At 40.0% G+C, this 13,081-nt stretch overlaps 1 protein-coding gene across 1 annotated transcript in view; it reads left to right on the forward strand.

Annotated features, from left to right (window-relative positions):
• EMCN (endomucin) overlaps window positions 1-11,558 on the forward strand; it is a 57,206-nt gene extending 45,648 nt beyond the window's left edge. The window contains exons 11-12 of the mRNA XM_074903998.1: window positions 8,572-8,634; window positions 9,864-11,558. Of these exons, the coding sequence (XP_074760099.1) occupies window positions 8,572-8,630 (59 nt within the window). The 3' untranslated portion in view covers window positions 8,631-8,634; window positions 9,864-11,558. The remainder of the gene's footprint in view (window positions 1-8,571; window positions 8,635-9,863) is intronic.
• The last annotated feature ends 1,523 nt before the right edge of the window (window positions 11,559-13,081 follow it).

Here is a 13,081-nt window from a genome sequence, read left to right on the forward strand (position 1 = left end):
ACTTTACGGATAGGCTTAATTCCTGAGAGACCACTATCAATAGGCTACTCAACTGCTAAGGTCAAGCACACATACAACAAAATTCTGCTTTGACATCTATTCAAATTAAGCTTTATGGTAAGTATACGTTATATTTTTTTTTTAAAAATTATTTTTTAATCCAAACAGAAGATTTTGAAATTGTATAGTTGTGTTTAAAATGTGTAAAAAACATAACTACAAACCAAGTAAGAATATGCCCTACAAACTGCTCAAGCAGGCAATGTAGAAAAACCCTTTGTCAGTGCTGTGCATGATATGTCTTGATAAAAGGTTATGGTGAGTTTAATCTTGCCTTATTTTGTCTATCTAAAAACTAATCAGGCTGCACATGGTCAGCTGAAAAAGATGTATGTATCCAGAAGGCTATTTATGCCATCTGCCTTGGATGTGTATCTTGAACTGGAATGAGCTGACCTGTGGAGGTCCACTGGCTACTGAAGGATCCTATTTTAGGACTTCTAAAATTAGGTTCTGACTATAAATTGAAAGAAAAAAGAAAGACTCATTTTTCAGAAGCATAGCTGAATTACATTTAACCAAGAATATTATTTCAATACCTACAAATAATGTGAAAGAATACAGGAAAAAAACAGTGTTCAATTAAGCCTGGACTAAAGTAATGGGTTTTAATGGAGCAGTATCATTTGGAACACTAGGTAAAACTGAGCTTTAATATTATCATTCTTTAAAACTCTTCTTAGAAAGATGGAGTTACTGATGGCTATGATCTCTCAGGCACAACTGGTTGAGAATTGATGTAAAGTAAAAAAACAGACAAAGCTAAGCACTTTGAATTTTTCATGCCCATTTGCCAGTGAGCTGCAACACCTGATGCAAGAAAAGTGCCTGTACTTGCACCTTATGTGAAAACTCAGCTTGGATAAAAATGCTCAGGGTACTGAATCATCATGAAAGTTTTACACAAATGTGCAAATGCAGGACTTATTGCAGCCATTCCCTGTTGACTATACAGGCAAATTTAGGGTGGCTCTTCCTATGGAGAATAAATGGTCTTCTACAGTACAGAGCTCTAGAAAACCTACCTGCAAAAATATTTCTTACTTGGGATTCAATATAGCCCACAGAACTGTATGTTTAGCTTGTCAGTGGTAGAAATATTTCCCAAGAATGTAAGATGGAGAGTTTTACTTGATGACTAAGAGATCAATACCATCATCCATGATGTTAATGGTAAAGTATTGCCTATCTTGAAAACATCCCTAACTTCTTCTTTAAGAGTTCCTGTGTATCTCACTGAAAAACAGCAAAGGTATTGATCACCTTTTAGGACTCATGAAAAATGTTGAGGGATAGAAATTCCTCAGTAACAGAAAGGTTGATGAATAGAAATTGGGGTAAGGCTAATCCATACAGATGGATGATGTGTGACAGAAATATTGATACCTGAGTAATGACTTGACAATTTTCTTTTATGGCCCTTGCCTGGAGTACCCATCCTAGAGCAGGTAAAATGTATGAAGGGCCTAACTAGTAGCAGCACACTAGTTTGATATTCAATAAAAAGTCTCATAGGAATGTGCAGGTGATAGAATATTTCAGAGTTGTTAGGTATAATCCTGGCACCTAAGCATAAGATGATCCATTAGGGCATGTTTCTAGCCTGTGCATGCTCTTTTGAGATGATAAGGTGGGATATGACTTACTCAGCTTGTAGGGGTATTGTCTCTTCTGCATTGAATTTACTGGAAGGATATTAAATGTCTCAAAGCCGATGTGGCTCAGATTTGGGTGACATACCAGGAATGGAAGGTGGCTGGAGAAAGGTCCATGGTACATATCTGCATTAGGGCTTCCCAAGACACCTACTGTGGACACAAATGACAATTCAAGTGTTGCTACTAAATAAAACTGGGGAAACATACCAGGCAAACATAGATATTTGAGGACACACCTGACCTGTCACATGTAAAACATCTTTGACTTATTGTAATCACATTGGAGAAGGGGATCAGTCAACATCTAGAGGCACTTTCAGATGGCAGTGCAGTACAAGATAGCATGAACTGAGGATGTAGAACAGCCAGCATTCCTCATGTGCTCCACATGTCTTCCAAAAGCTCCTGTTGGTTAACAGTAATAACGACTTTAGAGCTGTAATCTGCTGCTTCAACATGATGTACCTCCTGCCTGTAGATTTTCATAACGTTTCTTGGGTGTGTCCCTTGCACAAGATGAGCTACCTACCTTGAAGACATGTGGGATTTGATGACATAGCTTAATTGGACCCCATAACTTCAGTCACTTTTGAGATGACCCTAGTTTGTGCCTGCAGCATTCCTCTCCACTTCCTGCATTTTCAAAGCCTTCTCTGTTAAAGGCTTTGAAGATTCCTAGCCTTCAACATCAGAGGCAGGTGACTGTGCAATACATAGTGACCAAACACCAAAATCATCCCAGAACAAAGAAAAAAACCTATTCTCCTTCAGCACAAAAACTCGCCTCAGTCACTGGAATACACATGAAGTTCAGCACCTGACAAGACAGCCCACTGTGGTGTTAGGGTTTGGACCTCAAAAATCCTGTAATCTTCTGAAAATACGTCATTGAACAACAATACCTTCATCACCGCTTTCCATGAATTTCCAAATACTGACACTGTTTAATTGTTCTGCCTCACACATCAAGCCATAGATGTGGCTGTGGTACAATGGGACAAATCTGGTGCCAGAGCAGAGGATTATTCCTTCTTGGTTTCTATTATGATGAGCACATCTGAGCATGGACCGTGGCATTTAAAGAGGTAAGAAATCTTTGGTTTTTACTTCATTAGGGGCCCAACCCAGGGAACTTTACCCCTGCCAGGGGCATGGTTCCATAGCACGCCATGGGGTTTCTCAGCACGCATTGGTAATTTTGTATCTCTCTTATTTTGTATAGGATACAGGTGGATACCTCTAGGAGCAGGTGAAGAAGCCTGGGTCTCTAGGTGAGGCACTCCATCACTGAAAATTCCCTTACTTGCAAGATAAGCAGTGCAGGTCAGCGAAGAGCAGTCTGCTGGCATATGCTGCATGCTTAGAAGTGGTAAGAGCGGGTGTTTCTACTAATGTGAGGCTATGATATTGATTATTTCTTTTTCCTATTATGAACTATACTTTCAATGTCTTATTTTTTTTCCCTGCAGGTAGAAAACCTAGAAGCTGCTTCATAGAAAAGGGTCCCTTCATCACAGAGAGATAAAGTACCTGCTTCCCTTTTCTTCTCGTTCTCATTTTCTGAGGCTCAACTTTTTAAAACCTTGTATCATATAATGGCCTGAAGTTGTTTTCTTTCTTCACAGAAACTGAAGAATAAACTTTCTCAGCTTTTTGCAGCTCGTGGCTGGATTCTGTTTGTGTTTACTTGCACCACAAAGGTCTGTCTACGCACACTTCAGCTGAGACTTTTGGGCAAAACTGTAGTCAAAAACGTTAAATAACATATGCTTTCTTCTATATTTCTAATTCAGTTAGTGAGCTGTGCATATTTGCAAAGTTTTTTAAAGCAGTCTCTTACAGTCAGAGACTCCCGAGGGTTAAGTGATGTTTTCATCTGTGGAACATTTGCTAATGTTCCAGCCTGCAGCTTTCTGAGATGTTCCTTTGTTGGGGGAGCCACTTCCCACCCTTTGCTGGCTGTTCAGCAGCAATTGCCTTCCTATGCTTCACCTGAACATTTCCCTGTGTTCTAGATATATCTGCCATGGTGAAGTGTACAGATCCTTCTGTCCTGCAGACAGTGGCGAGGAACAGTTTGCAGGGGCGTGAGCGAAGTGTGTGGCACGTTGCAGGTGCTGGACCCCCTGGCCCACACCAAACCCAGACAGTGCATCCAGGCCCTGGGTCCCGCTCCATGCAGTTCTCCAGCATCTGTAATGCACCCCTCTTTCTTTAAGTTCAGCATGGTAAAAATGGACATTTAGATTCATGCGTCTGCAGAGGTAGTTTTATACTTTTATAAAAAATGGGTTTCTGCAACCATATTTTGTGAAAAAGCTTGCTTTAATCCTTTGCTCCAAACCAGATTGCCACTTATGAACAATTTCTCAGCAGATATTACAGTGAAATAACAGTTCAGTTCGTTTTTTCTGACAGACAATGTAATCTGAGATGCAGTACAACCTATTTTTTATGTCAAAGACTATTTTTTATATCTTTCCAGCTTTCCCAATAATGTCAAAGAGGGCTTTGCCCAGGTCAAAGACTTTCTGTATTCTTAGTGCTGTGACCTGTTAACTCTCTCTTATATCATCATGTTCTGCGGTGTATGTGTATTCTAAATCAAATGGAGAGGGGAAGGAAATTACAATGAGATTAATTCAATAGCCTTCCACAAAAGTGAGACAAAGAAATGTTTGTTTCAGAGTTTTGAAACTGATTGTAAACAATCTGTAATTTAGGCTGATTATGTGCCCGTTGCTTATTCACATATATTGGCCTTAGGATGCAACATTAATAGTCAGAAAGGAGTATATTTGTGAGAGTGAAAAAACAAATACTGCACAAGTGAAATTTTAATTAAGAAGGAAACCCTGCATTTTCACTGAAGTACTGTTACTTTCCTGGTTAAACATTTAACTTTTCAGACCCCTCAGTATCTGTGTACTCACTCTACCTCACATGCACTTAAATATATTGAAGGATCAGGGGTTACGAATACAAAATTTTTCCTATTACATCTTCCTTATCCTCATCCTTTTTAAGCATGACCACATTCTAGAGGAGGATGTATGCACTGTCTATTGGATCGGGCCCAGTGCCTAGCCTGCTAGTTTACTTGGGTGAATCAGTGATCGGGGCTCCAGCAGAAGCGATTGAGAGGTGCCATGTAGGAGGCTGTGTGTATGAAAGACTGGCTCAGAAACTATGATCTGAACGTGCTCAGATCCTGTAGCCCCAAATCCTGTCACCGAGGGTGGCTAGCATGAGATGTGAAGGGAAGGATGACAGATAGGGAAGGAGTCCAGTAATGTGTCCTCCACTGTAGCCTTCCGGTATTCGGTGGCTTGGAGACATCCTGAATCAGAGGTTATCTCTCCGGTGCTTTAGTTCTCAGTGGCTTTTATTTCCATTAATTTGTCTTATCCCCTGTGGCATCCACAGCCTCCTGTGGCAATAAGTTAGTTTAACTACAGATCTCTCTGTGTTATATGACCGTAATGTTTAGAGACTTTGTGGTACCTATGTCTTTGTGTTTACAATCCAACTGCAGACAAAAATCAACAAACAGGTGCAACACTGGAAGGTGAGAAGGAGAGTAAAAGGTTTAGTGGAAGGGTGTGATTGTCAGCTAAAACTTCCATGACAGTATTAATCTGATTTCATTTTACAAATATTTTGCCTAAGGCCTCTTTCTCAAACTGTGCATCGTTTCTTTCAGTTTTTGTAGAAGTGCGTGATTTATATGAGGTTGGCTTCTCGCTGCCCTCTGCCAATCTTTCTGAGCCCACAACTCCTCCTCCATCAGGAGAGGTGTCACAAGGGAGGACCACAGGTAAAGGGAGTCACATTGCACTTGCAGCTGTGCAGTTGACAGTGCTTTGTTAGCTGTACCAAATACTTTCTTCCAGATGCCTTCATCTCCCCCTTTCTGCAGTTCACTGATTTACTTCTCAAAGTAGACAAACATGCAATGAATTTTCAGCCCATTACCAGAAAATTACTGCCATAGTACCTATCAGATTGGATCAACAGATACATTTATGCAAGATGCTGTATAACTATATTGTGAGAAGCTAATAGTTCAAGTCTCTCTTGATACCTTCCATCTCCTAGTGTTCAACACTAGAGCTTGTGTGTCATCCTCCCCTAAATGCATAATCCAGAATCAACAAAAGCCAATTTTTTACTGATGTTGTTGTCCAGCAATTTTGTTCTTGGTGGTATATTTTGCATAACTATACCCTTTCTCTCTTGATGACAGCCTTCAAAGCATGCAGGTAATCTATCTAGACTGGTCGAGTGCCGCCACTGCATTGCGTATTTTCTCCATCAGCAAATAGCTCGACGTGAAATAATTTCTTCAGTTGATTAAAGTATCATCTGTTCTAACAAATTACTAAACATAAGTATTTGCTTTTCATTTCCCTTATGGGAAACAAGGTCTAATCCATTGTTTTTAGTGGGTGATAGTTTGGGAACAAGTTTGATTTTTTGCAGTCTTGGAATTTACCTCTGTCAGTTAAAGCATAAAAATGTCTTCCCACTTGCAACTAACCTGAATGTTTTTCTTAATTTGGTCTTTGTGTTACAGCTGGATATTTAACAAAACATCAAACTGCTGAGCCACTAGACTCCAAAATTGTTCTAAACAACTCTCTGTGCAGTCTCAAGGCATGCTGCAGCCCTGTATCTGAAAACATGTGTTACCTTTATTACCCTTGAAAAGAGAGCATTTGTGTTACCATTTCTTTTCCAGTATATGATCATTCTCTCTTCATCACTGAATTGTTAGTTGGCACTGACAATTCAGACACATTTTCAGCCATGGAGTAGTGATAACCTGGTTTTGTTTCAGAATTCTTGCAGGCTCCTGTCCTCATGGGAGTGCAGTAGCAAAGCAATGCAAGAGCATCCCTGCCTGCATTGAATCACATTGGACAATCACCGATATGATAGGGGGATGTTGACCCCAGCAACAGTTTGTGGCAGTTCACTGTTTCCACGGATTATGTGTATAGCACCGGGAAATCTAGATAGGGTATGTGAGTGTCTGTGTGCTGCGGCCTCAGGGTCTGCAGTAAGGCAAATTCAGCACTCCTGTCCCCACCACCGCTGTTGGCAGGTACCACTTGAGCAGCCTGCCTCCTGCAGCCAGCTCGGCCTCACCCATTTCATACTCTGATCCAAAGCCTATGGACATCAACAGGAAGTTACCTGGGGAGTTATGCTGCCTCTGGAGCCTCTCCTTAGACATGTTATTTTCCTGTGGTGCAGAGTATCAGTCTTCCATATAAGTCTGACTAGTTTCGAGCATAGGGAGAGCAACCAGCTCAGAGTGTACACCAACTTTTTTAAACATTCTTGCCAATTTTTCCCATTCACACCTTATTAAATCTTCTATTTCTGTATATTGAACAAAGAAAGTAAAAACATGCAGAAGGAAGAAATAATAAAGGGAGAAATAAAAATAAATTTTTAAAGAAATGAGAGTTCTTTAAAATCTCATTCCTTTGTTAGTACAATTTAAACTGGTTGACTTGAGCTTTTCAAAACAGGAGTTTTATGTAACAAAAACTTTTCACCTACCAAAAATGTATAAATCTTGTTGAAATCTTTCCATTTTTTCTCCCAGAAACTTTTGCTATCATTTTCTTTAAAAAAAATATATTATGAATTATTGAAGTAGTTGCTGAAGGCCTTTTTAACAGAAATTTAACATCATCAGAACTTCTGAAGCTCTAACTTAACATCTTAAACCAATTTTGAAATAATTTTATCCAAAATTGAACGTTTGGGAAGAGAACAGCATTCCAGCACATTATTATTGAACAATTTTCAGTGTTTCTCACTGAACCCCATTAGATACCGAGTTTTCTACTCATCTCCGAAAGGCTGCACTAAATTAGAGAGCCCTTTTTGCTGCCAAGAAAATCTGTCTGAAAACCACTGACAAGCCTTTTCTCTTTTCTTCAGGAGAGCAACTATTTAATTTGACTTCTAATTATTTAAATGCCTAATCAGTGAATTTGTTATAAGCCTAATTTGTATTACAGTTTTCAACCCCAGGCTATAGATCATATGCAAGCTTTTTAATACATATTCACTTTTACTAGAATGTAATACATCTCTTCACTTTCTTGCCTTTGATGTATGTGTTAGGCATTGCATTGTCTCCCACAGGTGAGCAGAGAGGCAGAAGGGAGTTTCCTGGATGCATTTGGATTTCCCCACCCTCATGCCTGTTTCCATGGGGCTGTGTCCAGTCCGACAATGCCATTCCCTGTTCACATCCATGTACGAATCTCTGGCACAAAGAAATCCTGCTGCCATTCCTGGGACATGCGTTTGGAAATAGCACAACTGTAAACACATCCTCATCTGGAGGCTTATTTGTTTGCCTGTAACTGCTGGCAGCAGCTCTGCTTCTCTAGGGAAGGAGGAGTGAGAACTGTCCGTAATCCCTGACTGAAGCTGTTAAATGTTCATTTTCCTGCTTTGGAGGAACTGAGCTGCTGTCAGCAGTATAGGCAAAAAATAATTTTAAAGTTGCATCTTTTTAGAATTTAATATTCTAATCATAGTTACAAATTAATTAAAGCCTTATGCCTTTTCTAACCCCCTTGAGAACTGCCTTGGAAATACTTTGTGGTAGTAACCCACCATTTGGGAGCAAATCATAGGGAAAATAAGCTATAAAACACAGAGAGAGTAGTAAAAATCTATTGTGTGGACAGTTTTTACTGGTTAAGTAAATCTGACAAGGAGGCTGGCTAGTTCGTACAGTGGTCGGTGATGTGTTCCTGCTAGACTGATTTTTCCTTTTGTCTTTTCATGTTTAACTGATGCAAATATATTTTCTGTTTCTTAGGAGAGCATTCATCTCAGGGGAAGAATAAAACTCGGCAGCTCTTCACACCTCAGCAATAAATATGTAAGTTTATTGCTTTTGTTTTACATCCTGTAACATTAGTGTTTGTTAGTCTTGGTTAATACTTGTTAGTCTTAGTATTGTGCCATGTAACTAAAGAAAAGGGTTAAAAATGCAAAACAAAAAGAGCAATTACTTCAGTTGGAGGCAGCCTCAAGGAGCAATGGATTAAACAAAGCCCAGCTTGAGGACACCATCACGAACAGAGTCCCAGGCAAACCAAGGGACTGAAAGCATTTGTCTTTAACTGCTCGGCATTTCTTGGTTGTAATTCCCTAGGTGAATTTTGTTTTTGTCTGTGTGAGAAGTAAGAGATTTTTAAAGGCAGTTACGTATTAAAAAAGGAACTTTTTACCCAGAAGTGTTCAGCTCCTTTGGTTTCATGAAAAATCTGTGTCCATTCCACATCATGCAAAAACAAGCACCTTTCATTGAGGTGGTTTATTATGGCTTGAAATCCTTGGTGGCTAACATGCAAAAACTGGCAGGTCTTGGACAGTATTTTTACGTGTGTGAGGGCAGAGACCATCAGAGCACTTCTGAAACCCACTGTTTGTGATGTGGGCGCTGCATTTTCCTTCATGTATGAAGCTTTCTCAGGCACCACAGTCTCCACTTCCCATGGAGTTGCTTCTCTTATTTGTGGACAAATAGGGTCCTTTGCCAAGGATGGCAGAAGGAAGCAGCTGCGGGGAAGGGGTGGGCTGTAGGAAGGGCCCTGTGTGACCAGGGTAGTGGAGGGAGGTAGAGGAGAAGGATGGCCTGAGGAACTAGGTGTCACTGCATATGTGGGATGGAATGGTCAGAGGCAGCTATGTTGGGCCCAGACAAAGCCCAGTCTTCCACCATCATTGTAGGATGGAACATCTTTAGAACGGGTCCCATTGCCCTCCACCGAGAGAGATCTGGTTGACCAGAAATGTGGAGAGACCCTTTTGCAAAACATCTTTGATGGTTTTGGCCTATTCTCATTTCCCCCAGGATGTACAAACTGAGATCTCCTGATGCCAACAGTAAGGACAAAATAACCAGAATCCAATTTTGCCTACATTACTAAAAGCCCAGAGGTGGTTTTGTTTGTGTGGATGCAGGGCGATGTCCTGGACAACGGATTTACTCCTTATTATCTATCCCATGTTAGATTTACTCTATGTCATCCATTTCAGCTTGCTCTTCTGTTCCTGAACAACCTTACCTGGAATAATAACCTTGACATACTGTTGTCATTTCAGATGGGAAGCAGTCCTCACAACATCCCACCAAAGTTGCAGTTCCATAGGAAATGTGGAGCAGCTGAAGCTTTTTACCAGGCAGGACACTTGTGTCAATGACCAGCTCTTTACTTCTAAATCTCAAGTGTCTCCTGTTCCTTCTGGAATGAGACGTAATTTTTTGATGGCTTAATAACTGGTATATCATACCTATTTATTATTTTCACATATAGTAAAAGCAGGAAAACTTACAAGAAGGTTGGAGAGAATGTAAAAGTCAGGTGATATATTCATAGTAGTTACTAAAAAGGTTTTCTGCACGTACAGGAAGGAATATGTTAGCATATTTTGTTGAACTTATGGTAGATATGATTCTTTTAATTGTATGTAGCAAAATAAAAACAGGGCCTGACCCTTGAAACAGTACTGGGCAAATTGCCTCTTTGAAAATTAATTCAGTGACTTCCATGAGACTCCTCATCGTAGCACACACTTCACTTGTCGTTAAGTGTTTACAGGATGGGATGTCTGGCTGAAGTGCTGAAGTGTGTGCTTTTTTCTGTGAAGGGGGGAATATACCTTGCACTGAGGCTCTTTGAAGTTCTGTAAATTACTGAATATGATCCTTCTAAAGTAGCAGGTAACATAGTTTATTTTCACCTGTTCCTTGGCTAATTGCATTACTGTGCTATAAATATGTCTCCTATGTAGCCTGAGGTGCACAGTCAGGATCAGCAAGATAAGCAATTTTACAGATGAACCTTCTTCCCTCTGTTCTGAGTAATGCATGGGATTCCTGTGGGTTATTGAATAACTCTGGAAGTTTAAAGAGTGTTTCAAGTGCTAATTACAGACTCTCTTAATTTGTACAGAGCTGGCAATTCAAAAATATCAAGTAGTGCTTCTACCTGCATGTATCCTACTTTTCTAGAACTATAAATGTTTGAAAATTATATTACTGTGAGCATCTGCTCAGTCTCAATCCACTGTCTCTGGTAGTGTGCCAAGAACCTCCATTGTTTTATTGGTGAATGGAAAGAAGACAACTGGTACTGTAAGTGCAGGACCAGGAGCCAGGACGATGATCTAAATTTTGATACCTATCGATGAAATGCTTTTGAGGAAATTCTCTCTCTCATTTCCCTCTCTGAAATAATGAAAGTTACCTAGCAGTATGGTAAGAGATTGAGCAGATTTGTTAGTTCATGTTTATAAAAGGAAGCTGAAAGGTGTTCATTTCCCTGTGCTTGACTGTTGCTCTTATTTCCACTTTGATGGGTCTAATAATCCTCTGTCTTAGTGGCACCAAGAGAAACTTTTGATGAAGCTCTGTAAAAGATGGGGATCCAACAAGTGTCCTCTATGCTGCAGCTGGATCACTGGGGTTTCTCAGGAGCAGAGGAGTCTTGGATGCCTACTTTGGAAAGGTCAGGACATCTAAAATATGCTATTTGGCATCTGCAAGTTTTCAGGTTCCTGACTGCTGAGGTTTCCTATGAAAAAAGCAATCATTGTGAATTTTCATGTTGATTTAAAAAAAAAAAAAAAAAGCATTTTGTAGCATACTGAAAGGACAGTATAAGAAAGATTGTATAAGAAAGAAAGACAGAGAAAGATTGTGAAATATATATATATGTTTGTGCAAAATTTGTTCAGAAATTACCATGGTGTGTCAAGAAAAAAAATTTAACTGCCTATTAAAAGTTATTCTCTTTATTAAGAAGCTCTTCTTTTTCACTTTGCTGAAACACAATTCATTACCCATACCTAATGCAACTATTGTTCATTACTCTGCATTCCTGTAGCAGAGTGAGCTGAATGCTTTACGGTGAGCCTAGAGAGCAGACATTAGATTTTTGGGGTGTGGGGATGGCAAGGGGAGCATGAGACCTCACAGAAGGAATGCTGGGGGTGGCGAGTGGAAGAAAACTCCTCCTCATTACAAGAGCTGATGTGAGAGAGCAGGGCTTGCTGCAAATCTTGGTACTGGAAAAGCAAGAAACACCAAAACATGGGAAGATGTTTGGGCTTTTCATGATAAGGGACATGGCAGGCAACTAAGTTCTCATCAGAAGGCTGGGAAATATCTCAAAGTGACTGGCTTTTTGAGTGTGTGTGAAGCAAACAAGGTGGGTTTAACAGAGAGCAGAATTGAAGAATCTGTGATCCTCTTAACCCCTAAGGCAACAGAGCTTGTGGTAAAGGGAAATGTATGAACTTCCATCCTTGTGAAGGATCAGGAGGGAACTGATGTTTATATGAAGAAGACAGAAAGCACAGAAAGGATTTGGAAGAATATTTGGGGGTCTGTCTTCTGCAAAGCTAGTGATGCTGTGATTGGCTTTAATGGAATGAACTGACTGCAGAGAGAACTCAGTCACTAAAGAAGAGTTACACACAGTGGCTCAGGTAGATGAAAAAGAAATGAAAGATCAATTCCAGTTTTCTGGCTTAACATCTCTAGCATAATACATGTCTAAAAGATCCACCCGAGTTTTTTTACTCACTAGTGTGGCCAGAAAAAACCCCAACAATAAAAGCTGGTCCTCCACATGCGAGGTTTATCTATATAAGGATGCCTAGGAAAGCGGATCTACATTTGTAAAATGCTCTCCGCTGAAGTTTGACTATATATTCTACAGACACTCCCTCCTAAATCGAGTGTTCTTCAGCTTCTTATCATAAATTTCTACAGATGTGAATGACATCCACTTTAGTGTGGAATGAGCATGCCCACGTGAATGTGATTGAATAGGATCTATTTCAAAATGGTTCAGCTCATGAGTTACTAGTTAAACAAGTTTTTACGTCAAGCATATGACTCTAATCTACATGTTACAATGCAAGACTAAAGAACATAACTGACTGGCAAACACTTTGTCTGGAGTATTGTTAGTCACTGTCCATAAAGCTGGTGTGGCTCAGGTTTGCCAGGAGAAGGGTATTTTTGGCACCACGCATCTCGGGCTCAACTTGGGAAGGCAAGTCACTGTCTTCAAGGACTGAAAAGTTTCTCTGAGCCCTTCCCAAAGTCCTAACCCTGTTCAGCTAAAAGACTTGATATATTTTGGGAGTGACCAACTGCAGCACACTGGCATTTTGGGTCTAGTCCTAAATAAGACAGGTGGGCACTAAAGAAAACAAACAAACAAACAAACAAGGTGTGGTACAGTGTATTGACTACTGGCTTTCTACTCTAAGATTCTGTATCAAACAACTTACTTGACTCACATAAGAGG

This window comes from Athene noctua, chromosome 4 (genome assembly GCF_965140245.1).
Source record: "Athene noctua chromosome 4, bAthNoc1.hap1.1, whole genome shotgun sequence".
Lineage (NCBI taxonomy): Eukaryota > Metazoa > Chordata > Aves > Strigiformes > Strigidae > Athene > Athene noctua.